General features: G+C 36.1%; 1 protein-coding gene across 1 annotated transcript; it reads left to right on the top strand.

The window, feature by feature from the left end:
- Positions 1 to 1,931: 1,931 nt before the first annotated feature.
- On the top strand, positions 1,932 to 2,687 carry LOC134372613 (keratin-associated protein 24-1). The gene has a single exon (XM_063090061.1). The coding sequence runs from the start codon at positions 1,932 to 1,934 to the stop codon at positions 2,685 to 2,687; it is 756 nt and encodes a 251-aa protein (XP_062946131.1).
- Positions 2,688 to 20,397: the final 17,710 nt, after the last annotated feature.

The raw sequence follows: 20,397 nt of genomic DNA, 5'->3' as shown, positions 1-20,397 counted from the left end.
AAAGTCTCATGCTTTGAATATTGGTTATGCTATATGATGTTTTGACATTATTTTGTTGGACTTACACTTGTATGAGTAATATTAATTTAAAATGCCTTACTATTTAATGCTAAGACAGAAGGGGAGTATTTGGGCTTTATAGATGACTGATTCTGTCTTTGTTTTCCCTCAAACCTGCCACAAGGAAAAGATAAGAGGTAAAAGTCAGATGTTAAAGAGGTGCAGAATAAAAGAAAGCTTCACCAACCTCTGAACTTTTCTGGGTATCGTGAGGACTCAGTAACTTAGAAATGTTGGCTATCAACTGCTTTATGTATCTTCTTTCCTATTTTACCTGACTCAGGACTGAAATTTTCTGCCCCAAATCCCAGGGCCTTCTATAGCCTAACAATTTGCTGAAAATATGATTTCCTGATTCTTACCCTTTTCTCCTGAGAGAGATTCCAGAAGGTAGCAAATTTTTTTTAATAAAGCGTTGCTTATTGTCACTTTAAAGAATATTTACCAGGAGAAGCACTGAGAAAACTCAGATTAAAATATGTGTATATATTTGGAGAACATCTGTAAGTTTAAATTGATGTGCACTTAAAAGATCTAGCTGAAAAGTGGAGAATACCAAGGGAAATCTAATTGTCTCCTGTATGGATAGTGTCCTTTAAAAGTATCCTTATTGCTTATCATACCTGAAGAAATCAGTACTGTCCTCTGTCTGAACTCATCACTGTTAATAAATGCATTGCTGTTTCCAATTCAGTGGAGAATGTAAGTACGAATTACAGTTTGTATTTTTAAGAACAAATAGTCATTTCTTCAGTTTAAATTAAAATCTTAAAAAATTCCCTCTAGCCTTCACCATAGGAGTAAAAGAGCTATTTAATATGCACAGTGCCTGTAAGAACTATACAGGTTATTCAAATAAAATTTTTAAACATAGTCATTCCCTTTTGCTGGCATAGGCCCAAAATAACTATTCTTCAACATAGGAATGAAATGAAGTCTATGTGCAAAAGAAAGCAAATCAAGAATAAGTAAAACTTATCTAGGGAAAAATGGGAAGAAATGTTATACATCTGACAGCAACTGGGCTTTACAGCAGAGACAATGAAATGCTTGATGAATAATCTTAGTCACTTATAAAGGTACAATCTTGAGAAACTGGATTTCTTTGATATTACATATTGCAGAAACTCTTTAAGAAAGGGATTTCATAGAAGTCTTGGTTGCTTAGCAACCACTGACCCATGAGGTCAAGTTCATTTTTAGCTTGGTGTAGGTCACCAAGTCTCTCTAGGATTGCTGTGAATCTTAAGATGGAATTCTCCAAACATATCAAATGAGCAGTTGTCACTGGTTATGGCCTGGCGCAGGTAAAAGTGTAGCCCATATTTGGGGGGACTGATTATTTCTCTCAGTAGGGCAATGCCTTATCCTCTCTTTTGAGCAACAAGGTTGAGACAGCCAAACTCTGTGGCTTATTTCAGAGTACCGGATCAAGTCCTACAGTATTTTGCAGCAGACGAAAGAGTAGAAAAATACAATTCCCTTGCTTTACTTGTTAACCTTTTAATAACCACGTTGCAGAAGCCCATAGACACATAAACTCTTCTTAAGTGCTGATTGAGAGATGAGAGTTTGCCTATTAAAATTAAATCACTATTCACAGAAGCTATGGTCTACAGATGATGAGTAATAGGTGATGGTCAGAGTGGATACTTTGGATTATGGATACTTTGAAGAATCAAAATAAATGTTTTTGAATGAGTGTGAAGACATCAGCAACTGTGGCTAAACAACACATTAATGAGATGTTGTGTTGCTGTTGCAGGAAGAGGGAAGGAGGATAGTCTGGAGAGTCTCCTGACAATCTCAAGGGAAGATATAAAATGTCCTCAGGACACTGCCCCACAATACCTGCGTGGCTACCACCAAGCATGCACTCAGGCTCCATGTCTCTTCTGGGCTATCCTGGGGCTTGCAATGCCACATCCTATAGAACTCACTGTTATATCCCAGTGGCTCTTTCTCTTTGCTCCAGTAATGTAGGCCCTACCTTTGGATGCTGCTTACCTAGTACCTACCAAGGAAATCTCTGGCTCCTGGATCCCTGCCAAGAATCCTACTGTGATGTACCAAGCTGTGAATCTTCTAGCTGTGAGCCCAAGACCTGCACCACAAGCTATGATCCACCAAACTCCTGTGTGCCCAGCAACTACCCGTCAGCAGGTCAAGTCGTCAGTGCCTGTGAAACAATTAACATCAGCCCCAGCACCAGCTGCAACCCATGCACTCAGACTGAGGGGTATGTATACAACTACTATACACCCACTCAGTGTGAATCCAAAGCCTGCCAGACCATTCGCAGTGGCTCTAACTGCTCTGGGCAACTTAACTGCTTCTCCAAGTGTCTCCAGCCCCTAAACTACTGTAGACTGGGTAGTTTAAGGTGTAGAAGCTACCAAAATCTTGGATTCAGACCCAGTGGCAACTCATCATCATACTATGTTGCCAACAGCTGCCAACCCAAAAGGTATTTAATAAGAAATTGCCAATATCCAAGTTATGGGCTTATGAGCTACCAACCACTGAGCTATTTCTCTAGAAACTACCCGTCTTTGAGTTGTATACCCAGTACCTTTCCACCTCTGAGGTATTTATTCAGTGGTAGCAGACCTTTGCATTGCTATTGATCAGCTTACTCCATTCATAGCAGCTGGAAATTGTCCAATTAGGCAGATTCTACTAAGTAGTAGAATCTCTAATGTTCTGCTGAGTCATTTTATGCATCTTAAGAATCTTGTTACATTAACCTAAAATATAACTTCCAGGGATTATTAACCACAGCCGTGTTTACCTACTAGCTTTTCTTTTCTGTTGCTCTATTAACGTCCTTTGTGTTAAAAGCTGATCAAGAAGGATCATTTCTGAGATTGACTATGATGGACTCAATGAAGATACTCCATACAAAATACAACCATCACCAGCTTTCTTATATTGGCTGTCACTGTCACTTGCCTGTCAGCTTGATTATCACTTACCTTTCCTGATGAAGTGGGGCATCTTTGGTTTGACCATTGATTTCAGCGTGCAAGTGCTTTCAGATGGTTTCAATTTCTGTCAATAGTTTTGTGAACTGCCTAATTAGCACTTTGCTAATGAGCTGAGAGATAACATTACCTTAAACATACTGAGTTGAGTTATTTCATCCTTTTCCTACTGACTGATCGTGAGGACGTGCAAATAACCCGGACTGACTGGAGCTCAAAAACAGAAGACCTTGGCAAATCTCTTCTTCCAAAAAAGCCTGAATGCATAAGATTCACTGGCACTTGACTTTTGTCCTGAACCCCTAAGAGAAAACCTCAGAAGTGGCTGAATCACAAAATTTATTTGTTGAAAGAATGACAAAATACTTTTTGAGACTCTTTATTATTAGTGTTAGTCTATGTTCAGAATTCTCTTATAAGCCTTCTCTGCTGAATTACTGTGTTCTGATTCCTGAAAAGGTCCTGGCTCTTAATAAAAAAGTTTCTATCTGAAAATAGTGGTTTTCTTTATGCTTTATTTCACATTCACTAAAGTTTATCCATGTTTGGCCAGTATGCATAGTATTGTCAAAACACTAGCTTCCTGCCATTTAGTTTATAGTCTAAACTAATAATATAAAGAATATAGAATATGAAGTCCCAACATTTTGATTTGTTCTGTTCTGTTTTTAACACATTAAGTGTATCTCTCTTAGAATGTCTAAGATGGATATTGATATAGAAAAATTGGGGGGGGAGGAATTTATAAAATAAATCAATTTAATAAAAAGTGCATAAAGTATTAAATGTTTGTATATTTCCCCACACAGTATATATATTTATTGATTTTAGAGATAAGGCCTGGGAAGTTGAATAGATTTAATATTGAACCCCTTAAGAAGTGATTTAACATCTATAAATTTCTGATCCAAAAAAAAAAATAGAAGTAAAACTGTCTATTTTTGTGGTAAAAATAGCGTAATAGGTATCTTAAGCATTTTCGCAAATCATGTTTAAAGGCAAATAAAATGATCCCTGAAGATATGTGTAACTCATTATTGGAGGGCTCGAGAAGAGCACCAATATCAATAGTCAATGCCTAAAATTAAAACTTATGAAGCATACTAATAGGGCTGGTGTTTTATTTATTTATTCAGTAGATCTACCGGGTACAGAAAGGCTTTAGAAGAAATATTAGTGCACTGCTTCTGCCTGAACATGTCTGGGGAAAATCTAGTCATTTTTTTGTGAGTCCTTTCAATTTAAAGATAATTCTATTTGTTGGAAAGTTTTTTATTTATATTGAGAAAAAATATAATTGTCCTTAGCAACCATTCATTTACCGTACTGTACCAGTTTAACTCCTTTAACTTAGGGTAGGTGTTCAAGGATTTGCAAATAATGCATGTCCCAGCTGAGTATTCAGTTGTCCAAACTAAACACACATTCTTTTGCTTTACAAACTTTAATGGCACAGGTATTCTTTGAGACATTGAACGGATCTCTTTGGGGATTTCAAGACTTACAGATCCTGATCTAAAGAACTATTCAGAGGAGTAATATAGTGAAACAAACTGAATACGGTTTCAACCATCTTAAGTACAATGTAACAACTTCAAGTTAAGGAAAGAAGATTACTTCTAAGTGGGAGAATGAGAGAGCACTCGATGGAAAAATGACTTTGGAGTGATGCCTGAATAAGGTGACTAGGGTATGAGTACTCAGTGATGGGAAAGGAGGGTGGGGGGATAGGTAAATTTGAAAAGAGGTGTAGTTCAATTTGACCCAAGGAAAGCAAACATAAAATCACCAGTGAAAAAAATTTGTGAGAAAATAGAGGACATTAAAAAGTTTGGACACGGAAGATTTTCTTAAATAAGAACAAATAAACAAATAACCAATAGTTATAAGATAAAAGATTTTCAAATACGGCTTCATCAAAATCAAAAGCTCCTGATTATAGAACATATAAAGAAATTAAAAATAAAGTGAGGGGGGCAGGCAGGGCATATGAGAACTCTGTACTTTCCACTTGATATTTTTTTTATTTTTAAAAATTTTTTATTAGCATATTGTTAATAAAAATTAAAAATTAGCATTGTTACAATCACATTTATTCTTTATGCCCTTTATCCAATCTCTTCCCTTCCCCACCCCCTCTCCCCTCCAGCTCCACCCTCAGATCTCGCCTTCGTTTTCTATGTCTTACAGTTTGGAGTCCAGAAAACTCTAGATGATGAATGAACTTTCACTCCAGGGTCTCACATTATTTAAAGAAAAAATTATTCAAAAGTAGGACATAATTATCATATTTTTTATTCAACAATATGTGCTCTCCAAATTTACATTTAGATTCTGATATTCAGCATAAGAATTATGATAAATTTCGCTATCTAAAGAATAAAGATTCTAAATCTAGAATCATTTCTTTCAAGAAAGAAAAATAAGGATTCTAAGTCCGATACTTTTTCTTTCAAGAAGCAATTATGATAAAGACAATTATTGTTGTCATGACCGTGACTTTATACTATAAACCATTTCTTATCTATAGTGTGGGCACTGAAAATGGGCAATTAAAACTTATTCTACTCCAGAGTCAGCTCTCTCCTATCTATCTGCATCCTTTTTCTGTAATCTCTAAAAAGTAAGTAGACTTTTTGACTTTTTTTTTTTTTTTTGTACTGCAAGAACTGGGTACAATGTGAATCTCAGGTAACTTTGAGAAATATCTGTTGGTTGACAGACAAAGAAAAATGCAAAGTGCTTTTTTGTTCAGGTATTGCATATGGCATAATGATTCATGTATCAGGAACAGAGTGTTTTATAGAAGAACTTGGATTTTAATCCTAAATCTTCCATTTATAAGTTGTACTGCTTAAGCTCTCACTTAACCCTCCAGATCTTTGTAGAGTGAAGCGCTTTTTGAGAACTGAAGACACAGTGTATGTAACACCCTGACACAGTGCCTTGGACTAGTGTTCAATTTTGTTATGTTAAAAAAAATGAAGAGACCCTAAAATTCACCAACTTTACAGCCTTTTTGTCCATAGGTGATGCAACTGAGAACCAGAATCCAAGATACTGGAGCTAGTTAGTTAGTTGGGAAGCCAGAACTATAATCTGGATTTCTTTGCTCTAGTTCAGTGTATTAGCAGGGAAGGCCTTTCCACAAATGCTCTTCTGGCCCCTCTCTAACCCTTTATTCATTTGGCCTCCGGAGAGGTGAAGTGGCCTTCACAATTAATAAATGTGTGCAGAATAATTGGACATGTGCATTTCAGCCCTGACCTTCACCCTCTTGGGAGCTCCTCTTGTTTCATTTGTAGACTGTCCACAGGATACACACTTCCACTTCTTTCCACATCACAGGAACTTCTCCTGGACCCACACTACCCCACATGGATAAATCCGTCTAATTCTAGGTTCAGTGCTGGCAAGGCCATTTGTTTTCACAGACCTAGTTCTACAACTTGGTCTCTGTAAATAGAGGTAATATATGTGTTCATTACTTGCAATTGCTTTCAATTTCAAAGTGTTCAGAACCCATTCAGTAACAAGACATGGTTTCTCAGAACCCCAACACAGTGCTTCCAAAAATAGGTCACATAGTTTATCACTTAAGGGAAGACTATCTAATTATAACTAACTCATAAATAACAAATTAATAAAGATGCATACTGTGGGAAACTAACAGGAAGCAATTATATTAAAAATAGTTTGTGGTATAAAGTAAATCAGGTAAAAGTGCTCTATTCCATTAAGACTTTTTTCTATTGTGGTTATCACATTTAGGAAGTGAATTGAACTTGAAATTGGGAAATATTTATTTGATAGAATGCAGACAGGCCTGCATGTTTTTTGAGCCTAATGATATAGAGAGAATCAATAGATGGTGAAACAAGAAGTGTATGAGACAAATATAAATCTTTTAGAGCCAATAAAATTAATATAACTCTCTCAACACTGGCACTCCAAGATCAGACTCTGCCATTTAAACTCCATTTGATGCCTTAAGGAAACTGAAGGAAAGATGCCAAGACCAACAAGTCTCCAGCGTATGTAACCTTTCACTCTATGCTAGGACATTGTCCTGAGGTACTGAATCATATGAATTTGCATTCTGCAACACACAGAGCAAGATAGTACACGGGAGTGAGTCAAAGGTGGTAATATCTATAAAATAAAAAATATGAGTTTTAAAATTGGATCCAAACAGAACTAAAATCTTTGGATTGAACCTTATAGAGTTTAGAACTTGCACTCCTGATCTTCTATAAATTTGAGGGCAATAGTCTAGGATAGGAATAAACAAACACATTTTCAAAGAAAAAAGCTCAACTTGAGTCAACAGAGTACTTAATTTGGTTTGGAGTACACATCAAGTGTCACCACTAGTCACCACTATCAACAATGGGAGAGGGAAAGAGAGACAGAGAGGGGGAGAGGGAGATGGGAATGGAGAGGAAGGTGTAATAAGAGGAAGGAAGAACATGAAAAAAAGGAAAGGGAAGGGGATTGTTTAAACTTTTTCAAGGGACTTCCCTTCCCCTCCCCATACGAGAATCATTAACTTGAAATCTCTTAATCTCGGCATCCCAAGAAACTAGAGAGGCACTCAAACTAAAGAACAATAAATCTCATCCTGCCCTGGACCTCCCGTCATTGTGGGCCACACCTGACTCAGAATTCCACCTCCTGCATGTATTAATGCAGTCACAAAGTTTAAATTCCTACTAAAACTAGTGGGTTCTTTGAAGATTATCTTGGGACCAGATAAAGGCAACAACTATGCTAACTTTACAAATAATTGTGAGTAGATATGTGAGCTTATAGATGTGTGTGTATACATACGTATATATTCCTTTTCATCATGATACTTAAATCCTGTATGTGACTGGAAACCATAATTCTACTGCTTTTGAAAATAATATTTACCACTACTTTTAATTATCTATTTAACTTGGACAGAATAATCACAATAAGCATGTCATTTCCACAACATGGAAGGAAGGAAGGAAGGAAGGAAGGAAGGAAGGAAGGAAGGAAGGAAGGAAGGAAGGAAGGAAGGAAGGAAGGAAGGAAGGAAGAAAGAAAGAAAAGACCACAACAATATGATTAACTTTCAGAAGGAGAGAACAAACCTAAGATACTAGAGATGTGGTACTAGAAATAGGGAGAGGAAGGGAGGGGGTTTTGGGAGTGACAGATCAGGTAAAGGGCATAAAGAAAAATCATTATTTGTAATAATTAATATGCTAATAATAAATAATAAAAATGAAAAACTGAAAAATAAAAAGAAGAGAGAACTTAGCCAGGATACTATTATGTTTTTCCTTGTGTCTCTTGAAATATAAGTAAAGGAGATTTTAAGCATAACAGTACAATTCAGCCTGAGGCACAGAACATTTGCATTTCTTGTTCCCTTCAGGTAAAATATAACACTGTTATAAAGTATGAATAGAAACATACTATAAAAGCACAAATATTCCATTGAACTAGCATGACAGCTCTATTTGACAGAAATAGTTGTGGTGGTGTTCAAGGCTATCTCTGCTCATTCCAGAACTCATTAGTCTAAAGAGCTCCTAACCAACCTGAATGAGAGGGCATGGGGAAGGTGGCCTCAACCACAGCTACATAAAGGAAGAGAGACTCGTACACACAATTCCCGGGAGAAATACTTCCAGGAAGCACACACTGAAACAATGCTTTTAGGTAATGGGCGCTCAAACCAGACACAAAACCAGCCCAAATCCTTCGTCTCTAATCTAAATTTAGTTCTATGCTAGCCTAGACAATAGGCAGACATCTACTTCAGAGTCCCAAGCCCTGAAGTTCTGCTGTTTCCAGTCATTGCAAAACAATATTCCATACAATTAACACTTCCTTACCAAGTTTTATGATTTTAATTTTATACATGAAAATTTGTCAATATTTGCCATTATTTCCATGTAAGAAACTTTAGAAATATCAATGCAATATGTTTGAAAATAAGCTGTTAAAGGCAAAAAGTATCCATGATCACTACCAAACGGGGTTGGGAGTATCATTGAACAAAGCTGTTAGAAAATTTGTGTTGATTTTAAAATGTCTGATCGTGTGGATGGTCCCATGCATTTTTCCATCCTGAGAAAAATCATGGAATCAAAAAAGCAATTCCATCCAAGTCATTTAGGTCTACAGGATACTTCAAAAAGTTCTTGAAAAAATAGAATTAAAAGATAATACAAAGCTTTCCATCAACTTTTTGAAATACCCTCATATGTCTTTAAAATACAAAACCAATAGTTTTTGTAAATAAACAGTACTTTAACTTTTCTGTGTAAAATCTAAAAGCCATTGAATGGTTGCCTGGTGGCCTGTGGGACAGTATGCATGTTTATGGGAAGCAGGAGATGGAAATGGTGTGGCCTGTCACTGCGGCCAAGTCAGACAGGCAGCTGCGGACAAGAGAAGTAGCACCTGCTCATTCAAGGGGATGGGGCTTCGGGTTAGGAAGCCATTCTCTTGTTCTAGCTTTACCACTAATTAGTTGTGTGACCAAGGTAGCAACGCATTTTCTCTCTGGGTCTCAGTTTCCCTAACAATAAAACGAGGAGGTCGAATTTAATGACCACTTACACCTCTAAAACATGATGACTCTATCATTCTAAATGGAACCTGTGTGAAAATCTTTTATGGTGTTTGACTATGCCTTCCTTTGGAATGTTCCCTTCACAAAGTGATTATCAGAATGCACCCAAGCCCAGCCAGTATCTTTTAATGATACAGGCGTATTTTAATTACATGTTGCAAATAAACTCTTAAATCCTGAGAGATACCTTTAGATCTGTTACACGTTAATTATTAAATTGCTAAAAGTTACCAATAGATGCTTCATACCTAACTCACATGTTTCCTTAAGACACAGCACTTGGGTTAATATGAAGGGAAGAAAAACAAAGGAAGTGCCATAGGACATTAGAATTTTCTCCAGGAGCTAATTTTCTGAGTAGAAGCTGCAAACTGCAGTCATTTTAACCCAGAGACTCTACCCCTCTTTTAAAACATGTGTACCTCAGTACACTAGTAAAACCTGCCTGGGCCCTCCAGCCAGATCCTTAAAACTTTTCACTAGACACCAGCCCCTATGTATGATGGGTGTGATTTCACAACTGAAGGCAGTAACTATCATAATAAGGTAATAATAAGGTACACTCTAACACTGACCATCTAATCTCTACAATTTATTAACCTCTTAAAAGAATAAAATAATAAAAAGTCTGACATATTTTTGTAAGCAACATATTAACTAGGGTTTGGTTGGACTGGGAACTGGACTACTTCCAACAAACAGTTGGTGAAAAAGCTTACCAACTTACATATTCCTTCTTGATGTGAAGATCCAGAGATACCTGTTTATTTTCACAATGATAAAATAAAAGGAAAATGCAAAGAAAGAAAAAACAAGCTTGTTGATAGATGCAATCGTCATACTTGGACACTCTAATGTTGAAGATCAGAAGTTTATTATAGCCAAACACCAGAATATAACCTGATCACAAGGGCAGATAGGGAGCAGAGGAAGTCTACATGAACAGATTATTTTTAAACAGTACAACCTCTTATAGGCTAAAAGTAAGCAATGTGGAGAATTTTTACCTAGTTTCTAAAACTGCTGCATGAGTTTTCATTTCTAAATCACTCTGAAAAATGATATTTTGGTATAAGGCAAGAACAACCCCCCTTCTCTCTTTCTCTCTCGTTATTCTTGCCTGGAGGCAACATCAGTTGTAAAATAATGTATCTGAGAAACAATTTTAAACAGAGCATGAATACTTTAAGATAATTTCTCAGGAACCAAGTCATATTGCCTGGATGCCTGCTTATGACCCTTGCTCTAATTGCAGATGCAGATATAGTACAGTGAGTATGCTTAAGAAGTTGTTTTTTGGGTTTTTTTTTTTTAAATATTTTATTTCTAAAAGTGCTGCTGAGTACCAGCCTGTTCATGTGACTACTGATTCGATGAAGAGGCAATGCTGACATGTTCTAGAACTCACTTAGATATTGAATGAGTCACCGTCTATGAGCTGTGAACCCAGAATGGTTGGTGAATGAGCATTGGGGGGTTAAGTTTTCCTGAATGTATATGGTATGTCTGGCGTTTGATGACTGCTCTGAGTCAGTACAGGAAATTAGAAACTATGACAATTATATATATACATACACACACACACACACACACACATACACGATGGCATAAGTATTAGAGGACTGAAAAGCAAAAAGGACATGCCAAGATGAGAGGGATAGTAACTGCAGAAAACAGCTCCATCTTTGGGATTGAAGACACAAAGAAGTTGGGGGGTCGTCAGAACCTTGTAAGCTCTAGGTAAGTAAGACTCCACCACCTCTGAAGAGAGGCACAGGTCAGATGGTAGGACCTGGGGACCTTGTGGAGCTGGGAACCAGATCCCTAAGGAAGGACCCTGCTGGGCAGTGCTGGTCTCTCTGGTGGAGTATGAAAGGTGGGGTTCAACGGGACTAGTTCTTCAACTCAGAAGATGGGCAGTGGAGACAGGAACCAACTGCCATTGACAGGGTGTTGTTAACAGGAACAGAAAACCACAGAAAGATGTAGGCCCCTTCTTCCTCCTCCCGCCTACCAGCCGCCCTCTAGTGCCCACTGTTGACAGAATTTAATGGGGAACTGCTGACAAAGGAGAAATGTGGTTTTCAGATTTTCAGCCAGAGCATCTCACAGATGTGTATATGGTTTAAAACTTAGAGAGGATAACTTCATAACCATCACAGACTGACTCTGCTCTTCTAAGCCAACTCTGAGAGACTATGCTATATATTTGTCATTTTAGATTATATCTATAAAATCATAAGTGCATGTAATGTATGCATCTGGCCAAAGCATTTTGTTTTTTCTTAAAGAAGAAAACAGTTTAAGTTTTTGCTATAATTATACCTCAGATCTCATCGTGTGGGGCTCCATCCCATATCTATGTCAGCAAAGAAACTCTGGGGTAAGTTTCTGAATAGATACACTTTATAATGAATCCCTCTCTAATGAATTATAATATATCAGTGTAAAAGAGACCTATTTCAAAAGCAAGACAGGCCCATTAGTAAAATCAAGAAAGTAAATAAATAAAATATAGGCAACACATTTTATGAGCTAAAATTAGTTATCTAGTGCAATCTTCACATCTCCTGAACTACTTTTGGGTATTTTTATGGACCCTTAGACTTTTGCTGTCGTAACAATTGACCTGAATGTATTTGTTCGGGTTTAATGGTGATCCAAAACATAGCATCCCCTTTTCTTAGCAATTTCTGAACTGATTGAAAAATATGACAAGAGCCAGCAAATGAGAGCAAACTGCTGCTTTTATACTAAAATTATTACTCTTAGAAATAGGTATTTCTATCTAAAGGTAAGAAGCATCCCTGATATTAATTCCAGAATTAAACAGATTGAGCCATTGCTGTAGACTGAATGTTTATGTCCCCCCAAAATTAAAGAGTTGAAATACTAACCTTCAAGTTTATGGCATTAGAAGATGGAGCCTTTGGGAGATAATTAGCTCAGGAGGGAGGATCCCTCATGAACGACAGAATTAATGCCCTCATAAAAGAGTGTAAGAGAGCTGCCCTGCCCCTTCCACCATATGAGCACAAGTCAGCACCCCTCAACCAGGAAGCAAGTCCTCACCAGAAATAAGATCTGTCAGTGCTTTGATCTTTGATCTTGGACTTCCCAGACTCCAGAACTGTGAAATAAATTTCTGTTGCTTATACCACACCCAATTTACAGTATTTTTGTTATAGCAACCCAAATAGACTAAGACACCCATTTAGTAACAGGCAGTGCTGGACCATTGGAGGCCTAATCACATTTAGGAGAGAAGCAGAGCAGAACAGAAGATACCTGAAGGGAAGGAGATAAGGTGCTGAGCAAAGCATGCCCACTTCGTTACCCAAACTCAGCAATCAGACAAGAAAATCTTCCTGTACCTGCCTAATGGGCAGAGGGAGGGAAGGAGCTTTACCTTGATGGAGCTCCTGCCACGTGGAAATAAATGCTAAGAGTTGTAGGGGATTCTCTGCATCACCTAACCCCACTAGACAGTAAATTTTGTATAATCAAAATTGATGTCTTGCTATCAAATCTTCAATGGCTAGATCATTGTTTAGCAATTAACAATTCCTCAATAAACATTTGTTGAATGACTAAGCAGATCAATTCTTAGTTTTATGGAAGGTATATATGTTTAGAAAACTTGAATTCAAATATTGGTTTTGATATGAGCTAGAGACATTACTTTGGGCAAGTCATTTAACATTTTTAGACCTCTCTCGCTCATCTGTCATATGCTCATAGACCTAACCTTAAATGAATTCTGAGATCCATTCCAATTCCACAATTCTATTGGTCCTCCACTCATTAATACTTTAAATAAGCTATACTGCTTTTGTAATTATAGAACCTATAGCACAAACAAATGCTAAATAAATATGCTTCTACATGCAGGGTTGTCCTTCATTTTCCATTCTCTTAGTATTTTATTCTTTATGAGGATAGTACGAGAGGTTATAAAGCAGGTCTATTATCCTAGATTCTGCCTTCTGGGTATTTTCTTTGACCTCCAGTATGAGCTTTGGAAGCCCAGTGCAGCACCTTGGCACAGCTATTTAGTAATTGACATTAAATCGTATGACTGAGTGTATTTACGAAAGGCGGCTTTTATAAGAGGCAGTGGAAATTAGCAAAAATAGTATAAAATAAGAGGTGAAACATATGAGCGCTCCCCAAACCTCGTAACTACCTCTGTGTGGGAACTTACAGATGTCATACAAATTCTCAGATGCTCAGGTTTCTTCATTATAAAATATGAAGCTAGAGCACATTCAATATTATTTTTCAGCTCCAACATTCAACAATTCAGGCTAATGCACTGAAGAATTTAATGTCTTTACATGACTAAAGATTTACCAGCAAAAATACAAATTTTAAAACTTGAGATTTTTTTTTTCTTGATTGGATAGACAAAAGTAAAACACTGATAGTACCACTCTTGTTAGATTTTTCTGTAACTTAAATTTATAGAGAGCTATTTTAGAGGCAATTTGACATCAAATGTTAAAAATGTTATAACACGCAGACCCTTTGGGTCAACTCTCCCACACGTAGGAGTGGTATAAAGTAGCTAAAACACAGTCTCCAGAGCTGAAATGCGTGGGTCTGGATTGTAGGCCTGCAAGCATGTGGTCTTAAATGATTCATTTAGCCTCTTCCTGGTCAGTTTACTCATCTATAAACTAGAGATCATAATAATATACCATCAAGTGATTGTCTGGGCTAAATGAGTCTATGCACATGGTTTAGAGCTTAGAAATGTTCCAGGCATAAAGAAACCACTTAGTAAATGTTACCTACTACCACTACTACTACTACTACTTTATTATTATTATTATTGATGAATTTGTGAACATGTTCACAGAATATATGTTTAAGGATTTCTATTTAACAAAGCTCTTAAGGCAAACAATTTAAAAATTAGCTAAATTACCATCAATGGTGGAATATAAATATGTAATAGGAAGATGACAGAAGATGGAGAATTAGTATGTGATATTTACTTTCTCAAAGTCAACCATAGGTGTGTAACTGGGGACAGCAAAGGATGGAGATGACACAGAGAAAATTATGCAAAAACTCTGAGAAATATCTGGGAAATGAGAAGATGATTCTGTTCATGTGTAGGAAAATGACAACTTAGAAAGGCTTGCTGGCAAAAATAGGAAGAGAGAAAGGTCAGGGACACTGATTTATTTTTGCACTGTTCTTACTCCTAAATGTCCTGGAAGGATCATTACCTGCCCCTTGACAAAACAGATCCAGCAGTACCAGCCCAGTGTCTTTAAGGAAATCAGGATGGAAGGTCAATAAATCAAATTCAGCAAGGGAGAGCCTCGCCACTGCAAGTCTCAGTTGATTGTGAGAATAGGTCACATTTTGTGGATGCTTTGGGGATGTGGCCTTTAAAACAAATTCCTTGCTAAATTTTCAAATTATGAATAGGAATTCTAGTACTATATATGAATAGGAATTCTATTATTATAATGCATTAAAGCCTGAAAGAGGTTGTACATCATGTTATTCTATGTTAAATCCATGTGGAATTGCCATGATTGTAATTTTTTCTGGGGAAAAACCTGCAATCCAAGATTGAATTTGTGCATTTATTCAAACTACCCTCACTCCATCTTTACCAAGCACCTAGTAGGCATCACAGGCAGAATATTTATTACATATCCCACCACAGGGTGAATAATATCTGCATTGATGTATCTAATTCAATACCCAACATCTCAAAATCCTGCCTATATCCTGACTATGTTAGATCTTCATTGTGGATACTGCATAAGATTTCTGGGGTCACTTAATTTCTGACGGTTCTGGGTCAGTTCTGTAGACATAAAAATAATACAGAAATGGGTTGAACTTCTGCAATATGAAGGCCTCTAAAAAGCTATCTGATAATACTTTTCAGTCTGTCAATATCTGAAATCTAAGGGAAAATTATCCAAAGCAGAGTGAATAGACAACTTTTTATTTATAGTGTTAATCAAAATATTGGGGAAAATATTCATTCACCACCAAGCTTAAAAGGCCTTGGTTACCATTTCTAATGAGAATGGAAACTCCAGCTACAGAAAACCATTTATTTATGCTGTGTGTTGGTTTACTGCTAGTAAATGTTGGCAATACATTACTCAAAACTCTTTTCCTGGCAAATGACAGGAAGAGGACTGGCAAGTCTTTTCTTTGTTAAAGTATTTGCCTTTTACAGAGACTGCAGACTCAATTTTTCACTGGCAAACACAGCAGTGAGTAGGGTAGAATGATCCTCTTAATACTTAATAAACAATTCTGTAAAATAACTGTAAGTTATCCATGGTTGATGGTGAAATAGGTGGGCATAAGAAGTAAAGAAAGGAAAATGAGACTTGCTGTACACGACAAATACATTCAGATTAAACCTAAGACCACAGAACTTTAGCAGTCATTGTTTGCTCATTCATTTGTTTGATTTCTTCTGTATTTCTAGAACTTGGAAAAAAATATTTGCTTTAGACAGTTTCACCTTGATAGCTAACTCAAAGCCTTACTTTCCTCTCTCCCTGGTTCTTTGTTTCTTCAGTCTTTCCTTCTCAATGAACAGATATTTATTGCACACATATATCATATCAGGCACAGTATAGTATGTGAGGTGAACAATACAAAGGCACATTATAACTGAAAACATATTGTCACATCACCTCTTTTTAAGGACATGAAACTGGTCAGAGCGGATAATAAGAAAACAATATGGTTCTCATGTTGGCTCAGTACCATAGACATAAAAATCATACAGAGGGCCGAGCCCCTGGCGCACTCGGGAGAGTGTGGCGCTGGGAGCGCGGTGACGCTCCCGCCGCAGGTTCGGATCCTATATAGGAATGGCCGGTGCACTCACTGGCTGAGTGCCGGTCACGAAAAAGACAAAAAAAAAAAAAAAAAAAAATCATACAGAAATGGGTTCAATTTCTGTGATATGAAGACCTCCAAAATGCTAACCTTCCCTTAAATAAAAAAAATATTTTAACAGATAGAGATGCATGGTCTTATTAAAAAACACAATAAAACAACAACACATACACATGCAGAATTATTCATTTGGTTTAGTAATTCATTCAACACATATCTGTTGAGGATCTACTTTGTACATGAGTCTATGGGACTAAAAGGGTTATTTGGACGTGCTCTTTACTTCTAAGAGCAAGCTGAGCTGACTGATACACATCTGTTCTGTTCCGTGCAAAGCACAGAGAACCATATATTTTTGAAGTAGGAACTTTTTAGGAATATTTTGTCCTGCTTTTTGTTCCTTCCTTAATAATCCCATAGAATGTTCTGTCTTTTCTCCTGAATATCTCTGTTAAAAAGTCTTTAAGAGTTCTCATGATTTGCCTGAGTTTGGAATTAAGTAGGAGACAAGTGAAAACATCATGAAAACAACCTTCCATGGTACATCTCTCTGTCCATGGAGCTTTCTCAGAATAGTTTACCACTGCTTTGGGTTTTTTCTGTCTTTTACATATCATCTTTGAAGAAAATCAGAATAAATTCTTTCTTTATACTCCCTTATCAATAGGCAGTGTGCAGTAATGGAGATGCTATGGAGAAGTTAAAATCAGAAATGTCTAGGTTAAAATACTGGTCCTGTTACTGATTGTGTGAATTTCCACACGTTTCTTAACCTCTCTAAGCTCTAGTTTACTTTTATGTAAAATGTGGTTTATACTACCTACCTGGAAGAATTATTGTAAGGATTAGAAATAGAATGCCCCAAACAAATTCAGCATTCAAGAATTAATAGTCATTTTTACTTGCATTTTTATTTGTCCCTTAAATCATTCCACTTTGCATTCTAGTTCTTTTCAGATATGTCTATAAGCCCCCTACCCCATCATCAATGAAACATCCTTGAGATTAGGAATTATCTTTCTCACTTTATTTCTCAGAGTGATTAAAAATCCATACTTTGCACCTTCAAAAATACTTGTCGATGCATCGTGACAGGTATCATCAAATTGTATCTTTACCTAGAAATATTATGTAAAAAATCTAAACATAAGAAAACTTCATCACAGATTGAATTTTTCAAATGTGGGGGGGGGGTTGCCATCTCCAAAGCACATCTAAAAGTACTGTCTGGATATCTAACTAGATCAGATATTGATTATAGGTGTTCAGAGTGATAATTTAAAATATCTAGACACTCGTATAAATTACTTCAATAAAAAGAAAATAAAAATGCTGTGCAGAAGACCTTACTGATTGGTACTAACATGAGAAAAAAAAAATCCAAGTTGGGGAAGCAGGTGACTGCTTTTTAAAAAAAAAAAAAAACATTTATTAAATCCATACTTATGCCAAATATTGGAAACATCATAAATTGAGTATGTGCTGTATTCCAATGCACTCTTTATTTATTATCTAATTAATTCCAGCCAATAATCCTTGAGGTAGGTGGTATGATCCCCATTTCATAAATGAGGAATTGAAATGAATAGTAAAAGGGCATATTCTTTTCAGTGGTTTTATGATGAAATCTTATAGACCAAGAATACAATGAAGACTTAGGAAAAGGGGACTTAAGAAGCCTTGGGGTGTACTTGTTCTCTGGGCTGTTCGGGCCAGGCTGATACAGGGTAGAGAGGGGCACATAGCACCGTGGGCTCACTCTCTGGGTCATAAACATTCTAAATATGTGTTTGGGGCTTCACTCAGTATTTTTATTATCTTTCACTTACGTCACCTTCATATATTTCTAAAAAATAAAAGTAGTTGAGAATTTAGTGGTTTGGGATATGGGAATTCTCTCCATCATGGTTTATTAGAGATATTACTAATGTATAGAGATGTTATCATGACAAGATATTAAAGCACTTAGTTGTCATGAATAAACAGTACTGAAGAGTAGAATAGTCTCAGTTACTTAAAAAAGTAAATATGGTTTGTCCAAGTACACATTACAGTCGACAATATCAGTGTTGTTATCACATCCATTATGTGGCTTTCCTGGGCTTACTTTTGTACACTATTGTAAATGAAATAAATTAATCACATTTCTTTATACCCCTTTCCAAAAATATTAGAATCTGCATAATTTATTTATGTTAAAAGTCTGTAATCGTCCACATTTGATCTTTTAACTCATGGTAAATAAACACTTTATGCCCCAAAAGGAATAATTCAAAAGCAAGTTTGCACAGAATTGTAAAAAACCTGTTTATTACTATGTGCCAAAAATTCACTTTACTCAGCTGATATGAATCAGTATTTGATTTCAGATGAGCACTATGCTTAGTTTTAAAAAGATGACTTTATTTATATTATCACTTATTTGTAACCATATATTTACTTAAAAATCAAAAACTATTCCCCATGCTTCTTCCTCACCACAATAAAGTAGTAACAAATAATTTCTTACTCTCACAGCCTCTTTTTTCTAGGCCTGCACCCCAAAGCTATACCAATAATACAGACAATGTGGCCACACAATAATGAAGGTCATACTGCTGCTAAGTATTAACTAATTAAGGAAGACGGGATATAGTCGTGTTTGTGTCTGTGAGTATCTGTGTGTGTGCATAAAAGAACAACAAAAGAATAATGTCAGTAAGACTATTTCTATTTTACTTTAAAACTACAGATTCCCTCATTATTAGAATTTGAATTATTATGACTCACTACCCGCAAGATCACAAAACTAAGGGATCCTAATTAGTTCCCTAGCTATTTAGTGAATTAAATTTTTTCGTTTTTTTAAAATAAAATTTCTCATAGTGTATTATTTCCTTTTAGCAATTAACTATTGTTAGTCCTGGGTAGAGAATACTTCCAAAATATGTGTTTATTATCTCCTAAACCTACATCTTGGAATAAAAAATAATCACTAGAAAAAAGAGCCATATGTAACACAGTATACGTATACCCAGTGTATAGGCTTAAATATAGTTTCATATAGAAATGGCAAGTTTCCATTTATTTTCTGCAGTTATCTTCATAACATTTAGATGTGTCAAAATATTTAAACAGCATTCTACCTATTTTATGCTGTCTTAAAATATAATGTTTACAAATATTATATGTAGAGTTGTGCATTAAATTTTCATGAATTTCAAAGGTATAAAAGAATCACCTCTTTTAGTTTTCAGAAGATAAACTTGGTCCTCTGAAATAATTAGGGATCTCATGTATCATAATACAAATGTGGTACACAAACATATACATTACACGCCCCCCGAATAACCAATTGTATACTTCATACATATTTGTTTTAATCAAGATTAATCAAGATTAATTTAGTTATAAGGAATAAAACCCGCTTGAGTGACTTTTAAAAAAAGATTAAAAAGAATTTACTGTAAAGGTGAAGGAAGTATAGCTGACCTTTACATGAAAAATGGAACAAAAAATACAGAAATGCTCTCTGTCTCACGTGCATGAATAAGGTTTTTCTTCTATTGTTATATGGTCCGATACAGCCCAATCTTTTCTACCTGGAATAGTGGAATCTCTTTTTCCTTTCTCATTTCACTCCTTAACTTCATATGCTAAATATTTGAGGGTCAAGCTCACATATTATCTTTCCTATATAATTTTCTCTGATTGCCCAGCTAAAAGTAACTTTAAAATATTATAAATTCTCAGTGCATTTTATTTAATCTCGAGTGACTGACATCACTTTCACCTGTTAGGACCCTGAAAGCGGCACACCAAAGTGAAGGCCTCTGAAGCAGCCTCAAAAGCAAAGTTCTCCTCTGACCT

This window comes from Cynocephalus volans, chromosome 1 (assembly GCF_027409185.1).
Source record: "Cynocephalus volans isolate mCynVol1 chromosome 1, mCynVol1.pri, whole genome shotgun sequence".
Taxonomy (NCBI): Eukaryota; Metazoa; Chordata; class Mammalia; order Dermoptera; family Cynocephalidae; genus Cynocephalus; species Cynocephalus volans.
This window is presented reverse-complemented; position numbering and strand designations above follow the sequence as displayed.